This window comes from Myotis lucifugus, unplaced genomic scaffold (assembly GCF_000147115.1).
Source record: "Myotis lucifugus unplaced genomic scaffold, Myoluc2.0 scaffold_45, whole genome shotgun sequence".
Classification (NCBI taxonomy): domain Eukaryota; kingdom Metazoa; phylum Chordata; class Mammalia; order Chiroptera; family Vespertilionidae; genus Myotis; species Myotis lucifugus.
Window position 1 is genome coordinate 5,353,348 of NW_005871093.1, and position 25,168 is coordinate 5,378,515.

At 53.9% G+C, this 25,168-nt stretch overlaps 1 protein-coding gene across 1 annotated transcript in view; it reads right to left on the reverse strand.

Annotated features, from left to right (window-relative positions):
- Window positions 1-25,168, reverse strand: part of LIMK1 (LIM domain kinase 1) — a 44,822-nt gene that overhangs the window by 1,408 nt on the left and 18,246 nt on the right. Inside the window, exons 4-17 of the mRNA XM_023753416.1 lie at window positions 23,456-23,552; window positions 16,699-16,837; window positions 16,248-16,357; window positions 14,878-15,084; window positions 9,465-9,570; window positions 9,200-9,366; window positions 7,903-8,086; window positions 6,986-7,072; window positions 6,509-6,640; window positions 5,317-5,376; window positions 5,004-5,069; window positions 2,294-2,462; window positions 398-453; window positions 36-193 (exon numbers count right to left, since the gene is read on the reverse strand). Coding sequence (XP_023609184.1) covers window positions 36-193; window positions 398-453; window positions 2,294-2,462; window positions 5,004-5,069; window positions 5,317-5,376; window positions 6,509-6,640; window positions 6,986-7,072; window positions 7,903-8,086; window positions 9,200-9,366; window positions 9,465-9,570; window positions 14,878-15,084; window positions 16,248-16,357; window positions 16,699-16,837; window positions 23,456-23,552 — 1,738 coding nt within the window. The remainder of the gene's footprint in view (window positions 1-35; window positions 194-397; window positions 454-2,293; window positions 2,463-5,003; window positions 5,070-5,316; window positions 5,377-6,508; window positions 6,641-6,985; window positions 7,073-7,902; window positions 8,087-9,199; window positions 9,367-9,464; window positions 9,571-14,877; window positions 15,085-16,247; window positions 16,358-16,698; window positions 16,838-23,455; window positions 23,553-25,168) is intronic.

Below are 25,168 nucleotides of genomic sequence, written 5' to 3' on the forward strand. Positions count from 1 at the left end.
CCAAGGCTGCCCAGGCCGAGCCCTACCCCACTCACCTCTTCTCAGGGTCCAGATCACAGCAGCGCACGGTAATGGGGAAGAAGCTCGGGGGGCAGTTTGGGGGGCAATAGCGGTCCAGGAAGCCTCGCACATTGAGGCCAAAGTCCATGGTGCGAGGCAGGTAGTCGGGGTCAGCGTTCACCCGCCCGATGATCTGTCCAGCACAGGGCCAGCAGTTACCCAGGGGCCCTTGGGGCTGGGTACCACCCAGGAGGCGTTTGAGGGAGGTTACACTAGGCCTGGATGCAAATTGCTGTGGGCAGCCCAGTTCCCAGGAGCCTCCCTAACCTGCAGCCTAGGATGGTAGGGAGAGGAGCCACCGGGCCTGATGCCAACTGCTGCCCACCCCTGGACCTACCTCGCACAGGACGATTCCAAAGGAAAATACATCCACCTTCTCATCATAGCTTCGGCCTAGGCAAAGAAACCGACTATTAGTGGCAGGGAGGCTGGGCCAGGGACTGGCAAGCCACGTGGATGCCCTGGCCAGCAGGTCAGGACCAGAAGGAAGATGCTCTGCCCCTGACCCTACCAGGGCTGAGAAAACTTTTGTGGGGTGAGGACAAGAGCCCTGGGGAAGGGGTACCAGGCCCAGCTTGGTCACTGACAAGCTGTATGATTCCAGACAAGTCATGGACTTGTGGCCCTGAAAGATCACCATGTCAAACCCTTGGAACCTGTGAAGGCTACTTTGTTGAAAACAGGGTCTTTGCAGATATGATTAAGGTTCTTGAGATGAGATAATCCTGGATTATCCAGGCAAGCCCTAAATACCATCACAAGTGTCCTTATAAGAGAGAAGACACACAGAAGAGGAAGGCAGTGGCCATGGGAAGGTGGGAATAGAGATTGGAATGATGTGGCCTAAAGCCTGGAAACACCAAGACAGCTGCCTGAAGCAGCAAGGAACGAACTCTCCCCTACAGTCTCTGCAGGGAGCACAGCTCCACCGATTTCAGACTTCCAGCTTCCAGAACCTTATATAAAAGAATAAACTTCTTTCGTTTTAAGTCACCCAGTTTGTGGTAATTTGTTACAGCACCTTCAGAACTCTCAAAGCTTCAGTTTCCTCATCTGTAAAATGGGAAGAATGCCATCTACCTCATGATGCTAAAAACAATCAATACAGCCACTCATTTACTGAATGCTACCTAGTTTATAACCTTATCTAATCCTCACACCACCCCTTAAAGATAGGGACTGTTAGCCTACTTTACAGGGGAAGTTATGTGGGGGGCTATGTTAACTTCGGTCAGAGCCGGCGCTGAGATGACCCCTAGTCTGCCTGTCCTGACCCTGGGTTTGCATGCCACCTGCCTGTGGAGGGGCTTTACAATCCATGGTCTAGGCCAGTGATGGCGAACCTTTTGAGCTCGGCAGGTCAGCATCTTGAAAAACCCTAACTTAACTCTGTGCCATGTCACATATAGAAATTTTTTGATATTTGCAACCGTAGTAAAACAAAGATGTACATTTTTGATATTTATTTTATACATTTAAATGCCATTTAACAAAGAAAAATCAACCAAAAAAATGAGTTCGCGTGTCACCTCTGACACGCGTGTCATAGGTTCGCCATCACTGGTCTAGGCATACACAGGACCACAGTGTGACAGGTCTGATTAAAAAAGGAAGGGAGTGGGAGAGAGGGCCTGTCCTAGGCGGAATGACGGCCCTCAAAGATGTCCATGGCCTGAGCCCTGGAACTTGTGAATTCACTGCCTTATATGGGATGTGCAGAAGTGATTAAGGATCTTGAGGCGGGGGTGGGGGTGGGGGGTGGGGGGTGGTGGTGGTGGTGGTGGTGGTGGTGGTGGTGGTGGTAAATCTTGGATTATTGGGATGAACTCCATGTAGTCACAAAGGTCCTTATGAGAGGGAGGAGAGTCAGAGTCAGGGAAAGAGAAGATGCCAGGCTACTGGCCTTGATGGAAGAAGGGGCCACCACCTGAGGAATGAGTGGCCTCCAGGAGCTGGAAAGAGGAAGGAACAGGTTCTCCCCTAGAGCCTTCAAGAAACCAGCCCTACTGACACCAACTTAAGCCCAGTGAGACTTAAGTTATTGGACTCCTGACCCCCAGAACTACACAAAAACTTGTATTTTTTTAAGTTGTGGTAATTTGTTACACCAGCAATGGGAAAAGGACCCAGAGAGGAAGCGGAGGGGCCGAGGAGGCCAGGGCTTGGGTGGCTGCAGCTCTGCCTGGGACCCCGGGGTCCCAGGAAGATGAGACAGGTGGGGCCGCCCACTCACCATTGATCATCTCGGGCGCCATCCAGTAGGGGTTGCCTACCACTGTGTAGCGCTTTTTCCGGTCTGGCTTCTTGAGGCTCCGCAGGTCTTCAGGCTGGTCTTCAGGCTGAGTCTTCTCATCCACCATGAGCCGCGCCAACCCAAAGTCAGCCACCACCACGTTCTTGTTCTGGGGTGACGAGGAAGCAGGCCCACACTGAGCATGGTCCTGCCACCACCAGCTACCTGCTCCTGGCCGGGACCCCACACCAATCCACAGCCGGCCAGAGAACATACCTCTGACACCGGGGGGCTGTAACCCCATTGCTCAGAGGGGCTCAGGTGAAGGGTAGGGACCGCCTTCCTTCCCCAAACCTCTCTACTCTTTGCAAATGGGGCTGCCCAAAGCTTCAGAAAATACCAGGGTGGCCCCACTCCCCTAGTTATTTATCTCTTAATTCTCCAACAATCTGATACATGTTACCTTGCAGATGAGGTGACCGAGGCCCAGAGAGGTTAAGAAAATTGCTAAGGCCACCCAGCTGGTCAATGATAGGACTGGATTCAAACCCAGGGCTCCGGAGCCCCTGACTCGACTGTTTTAGGGTTTGTAGGCGCCCCTCCCAGGGCCCAGCCTGGACCCTGGCAGAGTTGAGATGCTGACTGCTGTGTTCACCCAAGATGGTAAAATCAGGGCTGGAATCTCCTGAGCGATGGGGGACAGGCAGGGAACCCTAGGGCACAGGGCCAAGTCAGGGGGCTGGGGAGATCCTCCGAGCGCCCCAAGGCCCAGCCTCAGGCTTGGTGTCTGGGGCCCTGGAATTCTGGAACCTATTTGCCAGGTCCAGGATTGGCCACTGCTGGGTGGTCACTGAGGAATGGGCACAGAGAGGCTGAGGGGCAGGGCCCCAGGCAGGTGAGCTGGAGCCAGGCTTACTCTGAAGGGGAGGACTCTGTGCTGCCTTCGGGGGCAACACAAATGTGAACAGTCGCCTGGAGAAAACGCGATGGAGATGGCGTATGGGCGAGGGGATGAAGTGCGTCCTGGGCCCACCTCGGTGAGGCCTCAGGGGACACAGTCCCTCTCAGGGCTTCATCTCCTCAGGTGTAACCCCAGGTGGAAAGTTAGTTGAGGGGTCTTGACCCGGGTTCCTCATACTCCTGGGCAGTGGTTCTTGAAAGCCAGGGTCCATTAGGATTGTTCAAGTGCTGGTTCCTGCCCCCTCCCTTTCAGAAGGCCTGATGGGGGGGTGGGGGGCGCAGGACTGTGCACTTTTGGTAAGTCTCGCCAGATCAAATGGTACAGGGTTCTGCAGACCCTGCTATGGGAACAGCTCTAGGGAAACCAGTGAGGGCCACCACTGATTCTCAGAGGCCCCAAATTGTAGACAGAGTTTGGTTGTGCATAGATGGATTCTGGGGACAGGAGGCTCACAGCTCTCATCAGATTCTCAAAGGGTGGGCTGTGCTGTGGGATTGAGGCTGAGACAGGTCACCCTGTTCTCACTGTGCCCAGCACACTGGCCGGACCTAGCAGTGACACCCACTGCCAGCAGGGGCAGCCTAAGCCGGCTCCCTGGAAGGTCCATGGAGTGGATCTAGCCTCACCAACCTCCCTGGGCTCACTGCCCACTGTTCCCCACAGCCTAGAAAATCCCTGCGTTGACTGAACATTCCCAGGGGCTGAGACCCCCACTCGACAGTGAGCAACTCATGGCTTCCTGGATGTCATACTGCAGGGTCTTTGCATGTCCCGCGGCCACCATCAGACACTCTTCCTGTCCTGAATTCACTGGACAGACACCTGTTTGCAGAACCTCCTCTTCTGAGACAGGCTCTCATCCTGCCTGTAGTGTGATGACTCATGTCCCCAGCAAGTTCATGTCCACCCGAAACCTCAACGTGAACCAACGTGGAAGTAGGGTCTTTGCAGCCACACTTAGTTAGCGTGAGGTTACACTGGATTAGGGTGGGCCAAAATCCAATGACTGGTCCTTATAAGAAGACACAGATAACAGAGGGAAGAAGACCACGTGAAGATGGAGGCAGAGAATGGAGTGAGGTAGCTACAGCCAAGGAACGCCAAGGAGTGCCAGCAGCCACTAGAAGCTAAGAGAGAGGAGGGGCCAGATCTTCCCTTAGCACTAACCATGCTGACACCTTTTCTTTGGACTTTTGTCTTCCTGAACCCTGAAGACACACTGCTGTCACTGTGAGCCATCCAGTCTGTGGCACTTTGTTATGGCAGCCCAGGAGGCCTCTCCAGCTGGGCAGTCAGTCACTCCCTCCTGTTTTCTGCAGACAGCCGTAATCACTACCCCCCTTAGGAATGTCCCCTCAAAGCCTCTTTCGGAAGCCTGCCCTGACGACCCAGCCCACATGCCCAGGCCCCACTCTAGACCCACAGCCGTGGGAACTGCCTGGTGTAGGCCTGGCCTCTCTGCTGGAGGCTGTTCTCTGTGAATGCCACTCTCCTGGACCTTTACGGTTTACTCATCAATTTATCCTTCATTGACTTGTCAGACCCTCCTACAACCTGCAATGTCAGTGGCTCTGAGAGCTGGAGCCACACTGCAGGTAAATGGCACAGTGAGGTCTGTTCGCCTCCTGGCCTTGAGCTGCTTCCCCCTGGGCTAAACTGGAGTCGGGGCACCTACCCAGGGCCTCCTGAGGCTGAGATTGGTGGGCAGGGCCCCTGCTGTCCCCTCCCTCCGAGGCCCAGGCCGCTCACCTCACGGACCAGGCAGTTGTGGGAGTTGAGGTCCCGGTGGATGATGTTCATGGAGTGGAGGTAGGCCTGGGGGAGGGGGCACACAGGTCAGGAGGCGGCTGCGCTGAAGGACCCCAGCCCTGGCCCCGGAGGCTCCCACCTCCCATCCCGCCCCATCAGGCCGGTTGGGGGTGTGCTCCCCACTCTCCATTCGGTCCTCTCTGCTCACTCTCAAAGCTTCCTTGTGGAATTTCAGATCAGCAGAGAGAATGTTTTTCTAAGTGGGGTTGGATCACCAGCCCACACCCCATAGTCAGAACCAAAGCCTACTCACCATCCCCGAAGCAATGTCCTTGGCAAAGCTCACCCTCTGACTCCACGGGTACTGGCTGTCCTGGGGGCGGAGACCATGGCCAGGAAGGGCCAACAGGGCCGCAGTGGGGGACAGAGGGGTGAGAGAGAGGCAGGAGGGGCAAGTGTTTGGGAGGGGCTGATGACCCCACTCTCTTCTGCACCCACACTGTTCCTTCTAATGGGTGTGGGAGTATAATTCAAAACAATGTTCTAGCAGAACTGATTTCGAACACTAAGTGGGGTGGGGAGGAGAGAGATATTCCTCTGCAGTTCCTGATGCGCCACCTCTCAGAAAAAAACCTCTTTTTACTTCCTACAAAATCCCATCCTTTCAAGTTTTTAAAAAATCTGAACCGACTTTCATGGACCATCAAAGATGGGCCTGGTGAGGTCACCTGCTGCGGGCCAGCCATATCGCTCAGGAGAGCAGGGCCTTGGGCTCGTCATTTGAGGAAATAACTTCTTCTCTCACCTCAACCCCTGGAGACCTCCAGAGGGAGGGCGAGGACATCAGAGCATGTTAAACACTCAGTGCAGTTAGGAAGCCTCAGTGGTACGTGACCACAGAATCCTCTCTGAGAAGTCGTATCTGTTAGGAGCCCACAAAGTGACACTCCGGCAACACCAGGTAATCCGGCCGAGGGAGGACGGAATCAGTGGCGGGCGCGGGAGGGGACAGGAACTCGAGGTCTCAGGGTGACACTGTAGCCCTCACACTGGACCCCAGGGGCACTGCCAGCAGCACAAGAGCAATGAAGTACCCCTCCAAGCACTTTGCTTCCAAAGGTGGCTTTGCAATTTTTTCCAAGCCCTTTTTTCCTATGAATTTTATGGAACATGGGAAAGAATGATTTGCTTTCACCAGAAGCAAAACAAAGGTCCCCATGAAGAGGTAACGGGAGGGGCCTCTCAGGTGTTTGACCTGTGGCAGGTGGGCAGGGGCTGGCCTGTGGCCCTGCAGGATGACCAATTCAAAACGGCCGGTGTGCCCTCAGCATAGCTGCCACCCTTCTCTGAGCCTCAGCTTTTCCCCGGCTTCAGATGGAGTCAGAGCAACCCTACTGGATTCCGAATCGAGGTTTGGAGGGTCTTTTGAGGCCAGAGGCCCACCCCACCGAAGGGGGGTCAGGCCCAGAGGGGAGGTGCCTTGTGCGGGGCAGCCCAGCACTCACCATGCTCTTGATGATGCCCCGCAGTGTGCCCCCCTTGATGTACTCGGTGATGAAGTTGAGCCTCTTGTCCTTGTAGAGCACCCCGATGAACTTGAGCACATTGGGATGCTCCAGGCATCGCATGACCTTCACCTGGCGGGGAACAAACAGGCTGTGCCTGGGGCTGTGCACACATCTCCTTCTCCCTCCTGTCCCACCAGAGGCCACAGACAATGCCAAAGACAGGGGACCCTCCCCGCCCCATGGGGCTCTTACCACACCCACTGCCACTACTGTGCTCCTTGTTGGAGCTGCTCCCCCACCCCCAGGGTGGCCCTGCCTTCCTTGCCCTCCTGGCAGATACTGTTTCTACTTTCGTCGTTTGACTTGTGTCATCCTCTTGGGACCCTCTGCCACCCCTCCCAATGGTGGAAAGGTGGGGGCCACAGCATGTACCAGAAGTCTGGTGAAGAGAGGGTGGCAGTTCCACTCACTGACCTCCTTGAGAAATGTCCTCTGCGTCTCCTCGTCGAACCGGATCAGCTCCTTCATCACCATCACCTCACCCGTCTCCCGGTGTGTCACCTGCATGGGGACACCGAGGCATGGAGACAGACAGAAGCTCTGCTCTAAGCCCAACTTGCCGAGGCCCCCTCCCTACCCCAGGACTGTCAGGGAGATAAATAGTCGGCATCAAGATCTTCACAGACATTTCATGTGATGTCCTGGCCCTGGAGGGCGGCAGAACTCAATACCGTTACAGATGAGGAAACGGAGGCTCAGGGAGGTTTCCTAGCAAGGCTCAAGGTCACCCAGTTGGCAGGGAAGGAGGTGGCTGGGCTTGGGTCCAGGACCGCCTGACCCAGAGGCCAGCTGTCTGCTCTGCTGGGCTGTCTTCCGGAGGTAGAATGGTGGCGCTGCCAGGGACTCCTCCCCTGGCAATGGGACCAGGGATAAGGGCTGGGGGCCAGGGCCTGTCTGGACAAGGGCATGTGGGCAACCTGACCAGCACCTTTTGTATAATCCTGAATCCTCTAGCCTAGTCAGAGCCTGTGACATGAGAGCCAGGGAAGGGCTCACGTCTCTGCTGGGGAGAGTGTGAAGGGGAAAGCAGTCCCGAGCCCGAGTGGGTTGGCATCAAGCTCAGTATGAGGCCTTCAGGGTGTGGCTGGGCTGCCCTCCCAGCTGCCACCTCCCAACAGCCGCCTCCTAAAGTTCTGGGTCTCTCTGGAGTAGGCACCCTTCCCCTCACTAGCTCAAGGAGGCCCAGGTGGAGGAGACTGGCTCGGGAGTCTGGAAGCCCCTTCCATGTGGCTTCCTGGAGACACTGGGGGGAGGAGGGAGGACGGATACGTTGCACCCGCCTGCCGCCCTGCTCCCACTCTTGGCCTGTCCATGCCCGGCATGCCCTGTACCTTGATGGCCTGGCCGAAGCAGCCCTTGCCCAACACCTCCCCGTGGATGAGGTCCGACGGCCGGAAGATGCGGTGTGGCCGGCAAACCACGCGAAGGGACTCGGAGCGTCCCAGGTCCCTGCACTGGGAGGCAGGGGAGCCCAGTGAGCCGGCACCCGGAGATCTGTCGATGCTGTAGCTCCTCCTGGGGGCATACACACATGGCCAGTGCCACCAGGGGGCAGGTGGACACCTGGCTGAGGCCCCCTGGGGGAGGCTAGTCCTCGGCCTGCCCCCTTGCTCTTGCCTGTCATGCTCCCATCTATGTCAGTCTATGCATCATCATCCGTAGCACAGGGCAGCTCTCCTGAGGCAGCCACAAGACTCTCCCCCGATCCTGATGCCAGCACTGGTGTCCCATCCTGTTTGGCCTTCCTGTTTGAGGCCCACTATTGTTCAGGTGCCCTTGGTAGGAACGTTTGTCCTTGGGCTGCTCTGCTTGGTGGCGCTGGGTCAGACACTTTGTCTTCTAGCATTTGGGTCCGGGGGCCAGAAGCAGGCGACCTTCCCAAGAAGCCCATAGCCCTGCCACATTGGTGGCCCTAGAGGGCGGCATGAGCTCCAGACAAACACAGGTGGCGAGGAAATACATAACCTCAGCATCACTATTTCTCAAGAGTAACGCTGTCCCCCCGCCCCTTCCCCAAGTCTTTATCAGGAGTCCTGAGCAGGCCCACAGGAAGTGCAGTGAGGACCAGGCTGCTTCTGCTTTCTTCCTCATGTCCCCCAACCCCCTGCAGGAGGGTACAGGGCACCCCGACCTGGACCACTGCAACAGCCCTCTAGCTACCGCTGGTCTTGGGTGCCTTTCCACACGGGGGACCAGAGTGGTCTCTGTGAAACATATCCCTTTGTTGCCACACCCTTCAGTGAGGCCCTGTGGCGGGTGGACAAGGTCCAAGGACCCCTGCCACATCTGCAGCCCTGCAATTAGCTTCTGCCTGGAACCCGCCCCCACCTCAGACCACCCCCAAAGATCCCATCATCCTGAGTTACATGTGGGCTGCTCCTTGCAACCAAAGCGCTGGTCCACCCTGGAAAGCTCGGTAATCCCAGCTGGGGGAGAAGCTTCCACCTACTTTCCTACTTCTCACTACCCGTCCTTCCTCTCATAGTCCCCAGTGCCTTTTGCTGGCCTGCTTTTCTGCAGGGCTGACTCCCTCACAGACTGGGCGACTGGAGAGTGGGAATCTAGTCCCATCTCGAGGCCCAGCATCAGTGAAAGTACCCAGATACACAAGGTACAGGGCTGACTTACAGGACAGGTTTCTGCCGGGCAGAGCTGCCGGCCTCTCCACTGGGAGTGTGAGCTGGGGAGCCCAGGGGGCTGGGCTCAGGGCCTGCCACATGGCCCAGCGTGTCGTGGGGGTCGTGCTCAAGAGTCAGCTGGAGCAGGCGGCTGGTTTCCTGGATCAGCAGATCAATCTGGGGAGAGCAGGCGTGTGGACAGGTGAGTCCCAGGTGGTGGGGGCAGGCATGAAGGCACCACCTCCAATCCTGCTTACCAGACTCAGGACCCCTACCTCATCCAGGGGCACGTTCCGAATGGGTGTGCCATTGATCTCCAGGATCCGGTCTCCAACATGGATGGAGTTCTTCACATCTGGGCTCATGCAGCCTGGGTCCACGCTGTGGGCACAGAGCAAGAGCAGTGGTCAGACTCCTGCCCGCCCGCCTGTCCCCTAGAGCCCTGAGAGGAAACCAAGGTGGTTTGGTTCTAACTTGTGTGATCAGTAGATGGCAATGGTCCAGAACTCTGAGTTCTGGTTTGGTGAGAATTCTGTAATTAATTACTGATGTCCCCCGCTGTGTGAAGCTGGAGAAAGGTGGCACTCCCCTAGCTATTTGCTGCCCCACACCAGATGCTGAGGGGCTGCCGTTCAACAGAGTGTTGTCTCTGCCATAGAGGACAGACCAACCCTCCAAACTTCCTGGTACGCTTGGGGCAGACGAATGCCATGAGGGTTAAAGGGTCTGGACTCACTGGCTCCCTACCTGACTCCCGAACTTGCCCTGCAAGATGAGGTGAAGGCTCCCCTTCCTCCGGAATCGGCAGGAAGGAGCTCGAGGCCTGCCCTGAGCCATGACTGCAGAGTGGAGATGGGATGACGCCCTCGATTAGTTGGCCATAAGCTAACTCATGGAATGGCCAATTTGCCAAATTTAATCGCTTCTTTTAACTCTTTGGTATTGTCTGGTTTTTTTTTTGTCTTCATAAAAGCTTTTTAAGGAATGCTCACTTTACCACTGCCCTGAGATGGGGAAGGGTAGGGGTTAGGATAGAGAGGAGACTGAAGACTTTAAGGCAGTGGTTCTCCACCTTGGCTGCACATTAGAATCACCTGGGAATCTTTTTAAAATCCTGATTTCTGGGCCTCATCCTCTGGAAATTCTGTTTCTTTGTTACTAATGTTGTGGCCCCACCCCATAACAAAGAAACAGAATTTCCGGAGGATGAGGCCCAGAAATCAGGATTTTAAAAAGATTCCCACCGAAACCGGTTTGGCTCAGTGGATAGAGCGTCGGCCCGAGGACTGAAAGGTCCCGGGTTCGATTCCGGTCAAGGGCATGTACCTAGGTTGTGGGCACATCCCCAGTAGGAGGTGTGCAGGAGGCAGCTGATCGATGTTTCTCTCTCATCGATGTTTCTGACTCTCTCTCTCCTTTCCTCTCTGTAAAAAATCAATAAAAAATAAATAAATAAATAAATTTTAAAAAGATTCCCAGGTGATTCTAATGTGCAGCCAAGGTTGAGAACCACTGCTTTAAGGAAAAGAGATTCATAAAAAAATTTCATTATCAAGAGCATATTTACACCTGGAGATTTTCTTTATATTGGAAAGCCAGGCAATAAATGCAGAAGGGAGAACAGTTAGGGAATCACCATTTTGTAGCCATCATGGTAATAATTAATAGAGATAAGAATCACCTACAGATGCCAGCACCATTCGGTGAAAGGTTCTTGGGAACAGGATATTTACAGAGTCAAATCTCATAAATGACTTATTGATTACATTACAAAGGGGAAAAAAATCCTTTACAGCAGAGAGAATTATCAAAGCTGACATCTCCAATAAAGGGCATCCTGTGTACGATGCACAGAGAAGGACACAGCAGCACTTATCAGGCCAAAATGCATAACCGAAATCTAATAAAGAGGAGACATCAGTCAAACCCAATGGAGGGACATCCCACTGAACAACTGACCTGCACGCTTCATAAACGTCATGGAGGACAATGAAAAGCTGAGGAACTGTCACAAATTAAGAGACTGAAGAGACATGAGGACTCAGTGAAATGCATGATCACGGACTAGGTCCTGCATCGGGGAAACTGTTACAAAGAACGGTACTGAGACACCCGGCAACATCTGAACATGGATTGCATCCTGGACAAAAGTACCGTATCAATATTAAACTTCCTAAATGGCATGATTACATATAAGATACAATTGATAATTATGTAAGAGAATAACCTTATTTTTAGGAGAATGTCGGAGTTTTTTGCCAGGGAGGAAGGGTCAATGATCTCTGTAACTTACTCTCAAATGATTTAGTAAATAACAATATGTACATATATGTGTATATATAAACATAAATCAGTATACATGTCTACACATACATAAATGTAGAGGGAGACACACACATACACCCCAAATGTGGCAAAAAATTAAAACTGATGAATCTAGGTCAGTGATGGCGAACCTATGACACACGTGTCAGAGGTGACACGCGAACTCATTTTTTTGGTTGATTTTTCTTTGTTAAATGGCATTTAAATATATAAAATAAACATAAAAAATACAAATATTTTTTATACTATGGTTGCAAATATCAAAAAATTTCTATATGTGACACGGCACCAGAGTTAAGTTAGGGTTTTTCAAAATGCTGACCCGCCGAGCTCAAAAGGTTCGCCATCACTGATCTAGGTGAAGGTTGTAGAGGTGTTCAATATACTTATTATTTTAGCAATTTTATGTAAATTTGTAAATGTCAAGATAAAAAGTTGAAAAAAACCCCCAATGAATACATTTTCATTAATATAAGCTTCTCATGGATAGAGCCTGAAAAATATATTCCTTAGACTTCTCTTCTCCCTTCCTTCAGTCTCCTGTTAAGGCAGCAGGGGGCTGGGTAAGAGATAAACTTTGCTTAAAATGCTGCTATAAACAAAATGAAAAGTGGTCAACTAAGACTCGCTTAAAACAAGTAAATCCGGTCAGCAGCCTTTGGGCGAGCTGGGAGCTTCTGAGAAGGGGTGGCTCTGCAGAAATTGGAAAGCAGATGTCTGGAAAGAATGCTCAGCCAGTAAGGGAGACAGGGGGGAGGTGCCATTGGCTCTCCATTTCTAAAATTCTGCCTGGTTGTCAGGGACCAGCTGGTCTGGGAGTTTCCCCATCTCTCTCACCAGTCTGTCTGCTTACTTGTGTATGTAAGGCAGCTGCTGGCCTGGCTGATGCTCAAGGTGGGGGTGGAGATGGAAAGGCAAGCCTGCCAGCATCCTCCTTCCCCAGTACTACCTTCACTTCTTAGGCATGGCGCCTGGTACCCAGCAGGTGTGTGAGAAAGTTCACTGAATCCAATGGAAGCTGGCACTTGGTTCTCATGTCTAGATGTGGGGACATGGGAGACATTTAAAACTACTTCTCAAGGAGTCAATGAACTCCTCAGAGAAATCTTAGAAGGCTCCCAAGTGTCCAACTGCCTCATTGTTCAAAGACCCCCAAAGCCCATAGAGGACAGGGAGCTGCTGAACGTCACAGTGAGTTGTCAGTGAGCTGGCTCCCTAATCTTCATTCCTTCTGGCATCTCAGACCTTGTCTACATCCTTTAGATTTTTCTTTAGGGATGATCTGCTAGTACCAAATCTTGGTTTTGCCTGCCCTACCATGTCTATTTCACCCTCATTCTTAAGGATATTTCAAATATAGAATTCTAGGTTGATGGTTATTTTTTGCTCAGGGCATTAAACATATCATTTCACTGATTTCTGGCTTACATGTTTTCTATTGAGAAATCAGCTGTCAGTCCAACTGAACTTTTTCGAAGGTAATTTCTCTATTTTCTATGGCCACTTTGAAAGTCTTTTCTTTTGCCTTTAGGGTATTAATTTCACTAGATGGGGTGATCCATGGGTGGATTTATTTTTACTTTGCTGTTTGGGATTTACTGGACACGAGTCTGTGGATTGGCGTCTTTTATCAGTTCTACGAAGTTCTCAGCCATTACATCTTCAAATAGTGCCTCTCTCCCATTAGTTCTCCCTTCTTCTGGGATGCCAAATGGATGATCTGATCCCCTCACTGTCCTCCATATGTCTTAACCTCTCTTTCCGAGTTTTCATCTTTTTGTGTATCTTTTTGTGTTCTCTCTTCTGTTTTAAACTGTACTCTATTGTTAAATGCTGGAATTAATATTTTTGTTTTAATAATTATATATTTCATTTCTAGAGGTAATATTTGTTCCTTCGCAAATTTATTACTCTTTACTCATTTTTCAGGCATCTCTTTTTTATGGAAACATATTGAGCATAATTATTTTATACTGTTTCTGATCATTCCAATATCAGAAGGTTTTATAGGTCTGGTTCTGCTTCCTGTTGTTTCTGCTGACTCTTGCTCACAATGCCTTGCTTTCTTATATACTAGCATATGTTCAGTGAATTTTGACTGAATTGCTCATCATCCTTGAGACACTTATCTAAGTAAATTCAATGAAGCCTGGAAGTGGGTTTCTTCAGAAAGAATCTGCATCTGATTCTGTAAAAGGCTTGGGAACACCATCAGCTGGGAAGAAGCATTTTAAACTTTTACAATTTTGTCTTAAGGCTTTCTGAACCACCCAGACATATGAATTTGGTTTGCAATCCCAAGTGTATAAATTCTTAGATTCCCTCTCCCCTTCCATTCAGGTTCAAATCAGTTTATTTTACAGTTCTTGGAGTGGGGGTGGGGAGTGGGAGGTGGGGGTTGAGCTGATGGAAAGTGTGGTTTATTTTTCATTCATCCTCACCTTGAGACCCCTTTTGGGATTCAGAGTTTAATGGGGGAGGGAGCAGTTTTATTATTAGATTAGCTTCCTTAGCAGGTCAAGGCTTTGAGAGATCCAGCCATGAAAGGACTTGAAAATTGAAGCTTAAGGCCCGGTTGGTGCTGCTCAATGGTTGAGCATCAACCTATGAACCAAGAGGTCCCTGGTTCAATTCCTGATCAGGGCACATACCCGGGTTGCAGGCTCAATCCCTAGTTTGGGGTGTGCAGGAGGCAGCCGATCAATGTATCTCTCTCATAGATGTTTCTATCTCTCTATCTCTCTCCCCTCCTCTCTCTCTAAAATCAATAACAACATATTTTTTTTTTTTAAAAAAGAATGAAGAGAATTGAAGCTTAAGTTCACCCAATTTAGATTTTTCCCTCAAGGCATGGCTACCTTTAGTATTCTGCTGATATCCCTGGGCTCCCTCCTTCACTTATTCTTGACCTGGTTACTTTTCTTGCTTATTGGATCAGATGTAGATCCAATAAGAAATTATTACTTACTTATTTTTTAAAATATATTTTTATTGATTGCAGAGAGAAAGGGAGAGGGAGAGATAGAAACATCAATGATGACAGCGTATCATTGATCGGCTGCATCTTGCACGCCCCTCACTGGGGATCGAGCCCACAACCCAGGCATGTGCCCTTGACCAGAACTGAACCTGGGACCCTTCAGTCCACAGGCCGATGCTCTAGCCACTGAGCCAAACCAGCTAGGGCTGTGTAGTGGTTTTTAGAGGAACTAGGCATCTGGTATACCAGGCTGTCAGTGCTGGGCTCTATATGGGCCTACGTGCTGCTGTTCTCAGAGCCCCCAGTCCCAGAGTTGGCTCCCCATCTAAAGCATCCATGGCTATAGCCACACCACCTGCAGCCTCAGCAGGCCAGCCACTCACCCTTGGACACGGACGGTGTGGGAGTGCTCCGTGCCACAACCTGGCGGGCCATGAGGTGGGTCGATGGAGACTGAAAGGCCACGTTTGCCATGAGCTGTGGCTGGGATGGAGACGAGGGTGACGGTGTGGGGCAGGTGAGAGCCGGGGGAGTCGGGCAGGATCTGCTCGATGACGGGGGTCACCACAGTCTGGTAGTAGCAGTGCCCGCTGCAAGAGTCACAGGCAGTGGGGACCCAAAGAGTGGGAAGAAAAGAGCATCAGTGACCATCAGCATCTCCCCACCCCCAAGTCCCAGTTCCACCACCCTGACTGCTTCCCATGGGAGGAGGAGGATCTTAGCTGCCTGATGGGACTGGGAGCAGAAACTGAGCATGCGCAGCCCTGCCTGTGCCCCTCTTTGCTGCTCAGTCATTCTGGCTTTGCCTACTCGCTTGTCGCGGTATAAGCTGACCAGAAAGAGGCCTGGGGTTAAGTCCAGTTCAGGAGTAAGTCATTAAATGTCCATTTGGGATCAAGCCATGCTGCCCTTGAATCCAGTTTTATCAGTGTTACGTAATAAAAAATTTCTCTGGTCTTTGTCCCTGGTTTCTGGGAGAGACTCTAAAGCCTTGGAATAGGAGTCTTTGTTTTTCCTGAGCCCCTCAGACCACACCCGAGTTTATGTTAACAAGATGATTCAGGATGGGGGCTAGTCGCCAAAAAGACCAGCCTTGTGATTAGAAGGTTGGTGCTTTGACCCAGTTCAACCTCCGAGAAGGGGAGGGGGTCTGGAGACTGAGTTCAAGCACATGTCCAATGATTCTATCCATTCTGCCTACATAATGAAACCTCAGTAAAAACTCTGGTGATGCTGCGGTGGGGAGTGGGGGTCACACTTCCTGTTCCCATTGGGGGAATGCATAGAACCTTTGCTTTCTGGACCCTCTTGGGCCTTCCCCTTTGTGTTACTTCATCTGGCTGGTTCTGATTTGTATCCTTTATAAAAAACTGAATTCTAACTATAGAACTTTCCTGAGTCCTGTGAGTCATTTAGTGAATTATCAAACCTGAGGGGGTTGTGGGAATTCCTGATCGGTAACCAGCTGGTCTGAAGTGGGAGTGGCCTAGGGACCCCTCAACTTGTCTGAAGCGAAGGTGGTCTTGTTGTGTGAGGACTGGGCCCTAAACTTGAGGGTCAGTGTTCGGTGCCAGTAATACAACAATAAGAAATCTGAGGCTTTCTCAGTGTGACTCTCATGTCATATTTCCCAGTCACTCCTACAAAGCACATTTATTAATACTGCCCCACATGGGTAGGGAAAGGGCCCTGGTATGGGAGACCTGTGCTACAGGTGGGCACAGCAGACTTGGACAGGGGCCAGGGCACTCACCAGTACAGCTTGGAGTGTTCCACCAGCGTGTAGGTGTCCCCGTCACCAATGAAGGTCCCACACGTGAGGCAGATGAAGCACTCGGGGTGGTACTTCAGCTCCCCCGCCACCTGGAAGGGGGGTCGGGGGACAACCCAACTTAGTAACCCCCTCAGCTCCCATATCTCCTCCCCTCGACCTTCTCTTAGAAGGGCAACCCCAAACAAACCTTGAGGGTCTGGTTGGCCAGCTGCCGAGCTCCTGGACAGAGCTGGCTCTACTAGTAAAGGTGGGGGCCGAGGGATACACACAGACAAACAGGCTAAGAAGGCATGGGGGGAATTAGAGAACCAGTGAAAAGAAGAGCGAGAGAGATGATGGGAGAGAGATCTCGAGCAGGGAAACCTGTGAGGACACGGACGGACACACATACAGAGCAGGTGAGACATGCGAGTGGGGCGGGGGTGCTCACCATGACCAGCCCCTTGGTGATGTGTTCCGAGCATCCGTGGCAAGATTCGCCATAGCGGGCCCAATAGTCTTTCTTGCAGAAGAGCTGCCCATCCTTCTCATAGTACTGGTGTGAGAGGGGCGCGCTGCATTCACAACACCTGGACGGAGGAGGAGCCGGGGCTAAGCCTGGCCCACGCCCACCCTCTCCCACAGCTGGGTCTGGTCACAGTCTGTAGGCACCTTTGTGAGAATTGCAAAAAGGTGTGCCCTCTGGGCAGCGACAGCCTGCACTGGAGCACAGGGCTTACCAAGTGGAGTCAGGGATGGATTCAGCCCCCTTGGCCAGAAGTCTCTGTGCAGTGCACAGCCTGCACAGCCACCCAGAGCAGTTCTGCACCCCAAATATCTGGCTACAGTGCTGCTCATCGGAGCACCTTCCCTTGTCATGTAAGAACGATGGCCCAGAGAGGGCAAGCGACTAGCTCTTGGTCATGGAGAGCGTAATGGAACCAGGAAGCCCAGGACTGAGTTGGGGATCCTAACAAACCATGGGCCCACTCCTCTAAACGCTTCCTCTCCCTCTCCTCTGCCCCCACCCAAGCAATGCGGAGGCAGCTTGAGCCAACTGACATACATAAAAGTGACCTGGTGGAGCTGTGAAGACCTACTAAGCTAGCACCTTCCCACTGTCTTGGTTAAATTTACTTAATCCTCACAGGCCACCATGAGGCAGGCATGGGCATTCTCATTTTAAAGAAGGCAGATGAGCTTCAGAGCATCGGAACTGCTAGTCACACAAAGCTACTCCGGGTTCCACTAAGGTAGGAGGCAGGAGTTCAGCTCAGCAGAGACCAGGCAGGATCAGTTTCCAGGGGTCCTCAAACTTTTTAAACAGGGGGCCAGTTCACTGTCCCTCAGACCGTTGGAGGGCCGGACTATAGTTTAAAAAAAAAACTATGAACAAATTCCTATGCACACTGCACATATCTTATTTTGAAGTAAAAAAACAAAACGGGAACAAATACAATATTTGTATTTGCATGTGGCCCACGGGCCGGAGTTTGAGGACCCCTGGTTTAGACAGAGGATCTGCTGGTTTCCTAGACCGGTCAGGCCTACAGGTGCTGCCAGTCACAAGGGGAATTAAGGGGCAGCGCAGCATCGTCTCTCCCTCCACCTCAACCAGAGCCCTGGGCCCCACACCTCCCTTCAGAAGAGCAGTCCTGGTGTACGGAGGGTCATCAGGGCCACAACCCCACTGCCCCATCACCAGGGGCTACTAGGGAAGCCAGGCTGGTGGGGCTCCTGAAGAGCAGATGGGGAGGAATGATGGACTAGCTTCTTGGTGTCATCCCACAGGCCTGGAGCTAAACTTCTTGCCACCCAAGTGTCTGTCCCAGTGGAGTAGGCACCCACAGCCCAGCTAAATCAGGAGGAGCAAATGCAGAAATGTGGATCCCAGTGAGCCCTCAGGGGCATGTTTTCAAAAGACTGACCCGGGTCCCAGGGTCCAGGGGACACACATGCAGAGAATCCATCCAGTCCGGCTGTTTGCCTCTCTGGGTGATGGGCCAATGTCACACAGGTACTGAAGGACCAGGCTCTGAGCTTATGGCTCAGCAGGGAAACAATTCAGAAGAGAGGGGGCAGGAAAGACTGGGTCCTGAGTGAGCCAGCCCCGTCCCCAGGGAACCCTCCTCTCTACATAGTCTGCTCTCATAGACTGTTCCTTAATTAGGGAACTGGGGGTGAAGAGGGAGAGGGCAGCAGCTGAGAGTGCTGGTGGGACACTGTCCCTTTAAGGGATCCAGCCAGTTCTCCATTGTCAGGGAGCCCGAGGGAGGGGTGATTGGTGGGGAGAGGTCAGGGCAGGGAAGGCACAAAATGCCTGGATTCAGAAACAGGGTGGGGAGTGAGATGCGCCCAGAATGGGGGTCTGAAGCCATTTCTCTAAGAGAGAGGAGTGGGGAGGGAGGGACTCGGGAGAACTCCCTGGGACATGAGAGGAGGCAGCGGAAGCAGCATCTGGACTAGAGCCATGACGTCATCCGCACCCCCCCCTTCCTGCCCTGGGCCCCGCAGGGGGCGGGCATCTCACTGCGGAAGGGGTAGCGGGGGAGGCGGAAGGGGTGGGGGGGAGGTGCTGGAGAAGCGGGTTCTGCAAAGAGGCGGTGCAGACACTGCACCATGACCGTGGGGAGGCCCCCCACGCTCTGCGCTGATCGGTGATTCACTTCACCCTGCCACGGAGCAGGCACATCACGATGTAACACGAGTGTCACCACAGGAGTCTCCCCCTCACGCCCAGGCTGCCAGGATTCAGGAAGTGGGGGCTGCCTGACTCGGGGTGGGTGGGTTGGTCAGGAGCTCTTCTCCCTCCTGCAAACTCCTACTCCTTCACAAACTCCTACGTAGCAGCCCTGGAAGACCTGACCACGCGACTACGGCCTCGCTGACATCCAAGGGCTCTGTAAGGGTAATCGCAACCTGGTCACCACTTCCGTGAAACCTGCTCAGAGGCCTGGTTAGGTGCCCCCCTACCCCAGCCTGCACAGCCAGCCTTTGTTGGCCCACCATTAACCGGCAGGGGCACTGAGGTCCCCGGCCAGGCATCCACAAACACTGGGTTCCCACCAGAGAGAGACCTGCTCTGTGCACTCCATCTGGAGCAGTTTCCACCCCCAGCATCCTCAGAACTGCTCCAGGGCACCCCAGCTGGCCTCTTATCTCAGACAGGGGACAGGGGCCCTCCATCTCAGAAAGGGGATCTAGCCCAGGCTCACGCAGCAGCTGGGTGGCTGGCACTTGTGGCCTCAGTGGACCTTTGCTCAAGGAAGGTACTCAGGAGCCCCTAACCCTGTCCATCGCTTCACCCTCAGGTCCACATCCAGCCAGGAGCCAGAGGAGGCAGGGGGGGCAGGCAGGCCTGGCTCTTAGGGGTGCCCTACATATGCCCCTGCTCCCACAAAGGATGTCAAGAGAGGAGTGCCAGGTACTAAGGGTGTACAGAGATGGTCCGGGGCCAGAGAGGAAGTCCTAGAGGACAGCTGTCTGCCCCGAACAGGGTACCCCTCCCTGAGAGCAGAAGACAAAGCTAGGCCCACCACTGGGGAGGGCATGAGCAGGCTGGGCTGAGAGGCAGTGGCAACCTCTGCAATGACAGGTCCATCCCTCCCCTGAGTACACTCTACCCAGGGCCACATCCCCAGACACCAGAGGTGAAGGAAGGGCAGCTGGAGGACCAGCCTCATGGAGATACTATACCAGAAAGGCCAGACACTTCAGCAGCGGCCTGCTTCCCCTCAAGGCGGCCAACAGTGACCAGGAGTTTCAGTTCTCCTGCCCCACAGCCTGGACCCAGGTCGGGTTGTCCCACAGTTGCCTCCAGCCCCAGACCTTACACCAGGGACCTGCCTGAGGTATGGAGCAGGCGGGGAAGGAGCTTCCACTTACTTGGCCCCTCTAAAGAAGTGCCTTCTTCTCGGGGCTGAGGTCAGCATCCTTTGCAGCACCCCACAGCTCCAGGGCCTCTGGAGGCCCACGGGAGTGCACAGGCAGGGTGGGCCGATCAGCCGCTTCCCCATCCTACTCCAGGCACTCAGGATTGGAGGCTGCAGAGGGTGGGGCCAGCGTGGCCACCAGCATGGGAGGAGAATGCAGCAATGTGGGTGCCGGAGGACTTGGTCTGAGCCCGCAACAGGAAGCAGTGGAAGGGCCTTCTGCCGGCATTCTAGTGCAGGCAGGGTGGCTGTGGCAGTCCCTCTGCCCACAGCCCAACACACCGAGAAAGGCATCCTCCATGCTCTTCGGCCTCCACTTAAAGGCAGTGAGGGCTTGGGGCTCTCTGGGGACAGGGACAAGCTCAAAGTAGCTGCTTCTTCCGGTGCTGCCCCCAAGAGAACAGAGGTCGACTTTCACGGACAATCTGTGCTCCTTGCCTGAAAGGTCCCCCAAAGAGGGGGAGGCTGCATTCTGGCTCTGGCTCCGACTGCAGTGCCAGCTGCATGCTCACCCTCCTCACCCAGCCTCCGGGGGGATGTTACCAGAGCTACAGCAGCCCCACGGCTCATGAGCGCAGGCTGCTGGGAAGGGACCTCCCAAAAGCAGCAGCTGGGCCAAAGCGAAGCCTGGACCACTCCAGGCTTGGCTATAACCTTCCAGAAGGTGGGGCTCACAAGGGATGGGGTGCCTGGAACAGAGAAAGGGGGGACCTGGGGTGACAATGACCCCCCAGTATTAATGCCAGAGGGCATCCTGTGCGCCCACAGGAACTCTCCCATGGCAAGGCCTCAGAGCTCATGGCACTGAGAAGCTTCCAGAGAGAAACCAAATAGAATCAGAGCCTTGGCCATCCCACTGAGAGCCAAATTGGCTGCCTATTAGCTATGGGGACTAGGCAAGCAGTGATTCCTGTCTGAACTGCTTTCCAACTGTCATGGGATGTGGGCACTGTTGGCATCACCAGTTTTAAGGGCTGTCGGGAGAACCACACCACAGGGTCTGAACACTCATGCAAGCCACACTATGGAACCTGTGGCTCTTACTACCTACGGGCTGTCCCCACTGTGGGAGCCTTCTCTGTGCCTGTCATGCCAGGGACAGCCCAAACATGCCTCCTTCCTACTGCCCCCACCAGGGGCCTCACCCCTCTCCTGCTTATGCAGGGTCGGGGCCCTTTAAAGCTAGGTTCCATGCATTCTGTGCCACTCCTCTACTCCTGTGGCTTCCACAGCTGTACTCATGGCCCTTCCCCATGTCTCCCAAAGCTCCATCTCCCTCCCCACCAGAGGTACAGAGGCCCCTGAAGTTCTTCCCCTGATTTCTCTTGGCCCCATCTTAACCACCCCCACCCCCCATCCCCGGCCATCTCAGTGCCAGCCCTAAGCAGCTGTTCTCTCTGGCTCTCTCACCTTTGACTGGCCTCAGACCACCTCAGCCAGCTCTGGGCAGGGCACTGCCACCCTGGATAGTCCACCACACCTCTAATTCAACAGGGACAGGGCACGACTCATCACCAACCCAGCCCCTGACTCCACCAGAGCCAAGAGACCACTCCCCTCCCCAGCACCAGGGTAAAAACCAGACCACTTTAAATTCAGCACCCGCCATTCACCAGCCCCCAGCCCCAACCCAAGGCCCCTCACCTCTTCAACTCTGCAGTGATTTGAAATGAGACAGACATAGGTTCAAGTCCCAGCTCTAGCTGTTGCAACTTTCAGTGAGTTACTTGATTTTTCTGAGCCTCCATTTCTCACATACAGGCTGGGCAAATAATGGTACTTCATTCAAACCTTATGTCGAAGGTTTAATGAAATGACATTAAAAGAGTGCTCAGTACGTGGTGGCTAATATGACTGAAACTTGCCATACACTGTCCCTTCTCTATCTCCAATTCTCTCCACTCCTAGTCACTGTCTTAAATCAGGCCTTAAGACCCCTGAACTACTGTGACGGTCCATTCTCTGCCAAGTTGCCATCTGCACTGGGATGGCACTTTTCAATAGCATTCTGCCCACGGCCCTCCCTTGCTTTCTGCGTTCTGCATCCCCCTGCTGGCTCCCTATGACCCTCAGAAGGTGCGTATCTTGGTGTTCAGGGCCCTTCACAAATCAATCACAAGTCTGCCTCCTCACTGCATCCCTCCACTCAGTCTATGCCAACCAAACGAGCTGTTCCCGATCCCTCAGCTGCCCACGCCGTCCCACCTCCCTGTCCCAGTGCCTGTGGTCTCCTCTGCCTACTGAGAATCCCTTGCTGCCCTGGAGACCTCCTTCTGAACACCTGCCTGGGAACAGGCATGGTGCCTGCCTCTCTTCTGGCCTCACCAGCCAGTGGTGTGGGTGGTGGGTATTCATTTCCCTCACTGGCTGTGGACTTTGGTCAAAAGAATGAACCCCTCTGTGTCTCAATTAATGGAGGACAATGCAATATCTAACTGTCCTTACACCAGTGCCTGATCCTTACTAAACTGTAGAAAATGTTAGACATTATTCTTAAAAAGGAAAAAAAAAATTTGTCAGAGGTTCCCACTGACTAAAATAAACTCCAACAGCTGGTGGTCGATACTCTGATCCTAGCGGGGCTTCCCAACTTCACTTTCCCTCCTTCGCAATGCATTTCCACCTGATTGGCTGTTCACTGACTGAGCCAGGCCCTGTCACCATTCCACCCTTTGCACCTGTTGGGTCCTCTGCCTGGAATTCCTCCCCATGTGGGAAACATCACATCCTTTGAGACCCCAACTCTGGCTCTAGAGCCAACTCTAAGGCTATGTCCGATCCCGCTTCTAATTATGGTCCTATTGGGTTGCCCATGTGCCCAGCCACAGTCCTGGCCCCTGTCTCCAACACATGGGAGTTAGTGTCTGGGCTATGCATACTGGGCTATGCATCTTCACAACCAGCCTTTGGCCCAACTTTCCCCATGGCTCGGTTTGTCTCCCTTCCTCCCCTGGAGCATGCGTACCCAGAAGGCATGGGTGCACTGCTTTCCCCCTCCTCCCCCTGCCTAGGTTGCTGCAGGGCTTGGTAATACTGGTGGAAAGACAGGTTTCTCCTCTCTTCTCCTGAGAGGTCTAGAATGACAAAACAGAGAGGCCTTTAGGGATCTCTAGTCCAAGTGCCTATTTAACAGATGGGGAAACTGAGGCCAAAGACTTGCTGGAAGTCAAGAGACAGCACCAGGGGGAGTAGACAGCTCTCCCAGAATGCTTGCCTAGCCACTTGTCTTTGGCAGGTCTTGCTTAGGGCACCCCACCCCTGGCCAGCCCACCTTACCTGAAGCAATCTGCGTGCCAGTCAGTGTTCAGGGCCTGGAGGTACTGGCCATCATAGATCCTCTGGCCGCAGCTTGCACACACGGGCAACTCGCTTCCTGCAGGGGTGGTAAGGGAGCCAGGAACCATTCTTAGCGGAGGCCCCCGTTTGGTGCAGGACAAGCCTGCCCTGTCGACCCCACATGCACCTGCACAAATCTTCATACACACACACACACACGGCACCCAGGCTGGGCAGTCACTGTGTCAAAGGAGAATGGAGGCAGGTTTGAGAGTCCTGCTGAGACCTTGGCGAAATTACCAAGACTCTCTAGATCTCAATGTCCCTGTCTATAAACTGACTGTAAACTGAAGAGGATCAGATGTCCACTCGCCAGCAACAGCATTCTTCAACTCAAGGTAAATGGGGAGTAAGAAAGCCGCAGGGTTTAGAAATAAGGCAGCGGGTGACATTCTTGTCACAACTCCTTTTCTCCCCTGCCTGCCCAGAAAAAGGAACTAAGAGGACCCTTCAAGCCCAGGTAGGGATTAGCTAGGACTAGACTGGTGCATCCTGGATTGAAACCCCTGGGAAGGGAAGGGCAGGAAGCCCAGAAAGACCAGCCTCAAATGAGCTTTGGCTATGTCCTGGCCTGACCAGAGGCTGGTACTGCAGGGCTGGGCACTCCCAGACACCTGCTCCAGGGAGCCTGGCACCTCCACAAGCCAGCCACTACGCATGCTTAGTCATCCTTGGAGCCTGGCATGGTTAGAACTGGGGTGGGCCCTGGAAGGTCCCCCAGGCCTGCCCTTCCTCGTTGTACGGATGGGGAGACTGAGGCCTGGAGAGGTGAAGGCTTGCTGGGTCACACAGCAGGCTCCCAGGCTACAGCCTGTGCCTCCACGAGGACCCAGGGGCCCATGGCAGGGGCAGAAGGGCGATGGTGAGGTGGGCCCTTGCTCCAAGTGGGCCTTCAGGGGCCTGGCGAGCAGGCAGGTGGACCGCAGGCTGGAGGGTCTGCCTAGTCAGGACCAGGTGGGCCTATGTGATGGTGCAGCTGAGAAACCCTGGGAAGGAGACGTGACCCTGCTCTGGGCTGGGGGAGTCTTGGGGGAGCCTGGTCTTCCTACCCTAACTGCGGTGGAGTCCCAAGTCTTGAGCCCCAGTAAGGGGAAGGGGCTGAAGCGAGGCTGGGATTAGTCATCCTCCGGGCCAATACGAGGGAGTGCGGGCGCTCAACAAACTGCTAAGGACTCCCTGGGGGTTCATCGGGACTCTGCCCATTCGCCCCCAACCCCCGGTAAGGCGGGGGGAGCAACTATGCGGCCCCCACCTGTACAGACGGGGAAACTGAGGCCCAACGGCGAGCGCCTGGCTCAAGGTCACGGAGCCAAGCAGGCGCCAGACGGCAACTCGGACCCAGGGCTGCGGCTTCCCTAGAACCGCGCTCTTCCCAGCCCGGGTTAGAGACGGGGTGCGGGGGGGCGGGGGGGGCGGGGGGCAGGCCCCGGGTGGGCAGAGCACGCGGCTGGCGGCCGGGCTGGGGGTGGGGGGGCAGTGCCTGAGACTCCTGCCGGGGTGGTCGTCGGTCGGGGGGCAGGGGAAGGCGGGAAGAAAGGCATGAGGGGCTCCCCCCACGCGAGGGCAGCCCACCCAGGGCGGGAGAGGGGAAGCCCCGGGGGGGAGAGCGTGGCAGGGAAGGAGCTGGAGAGCTTCGCAAGGTCGAGCGTCGTC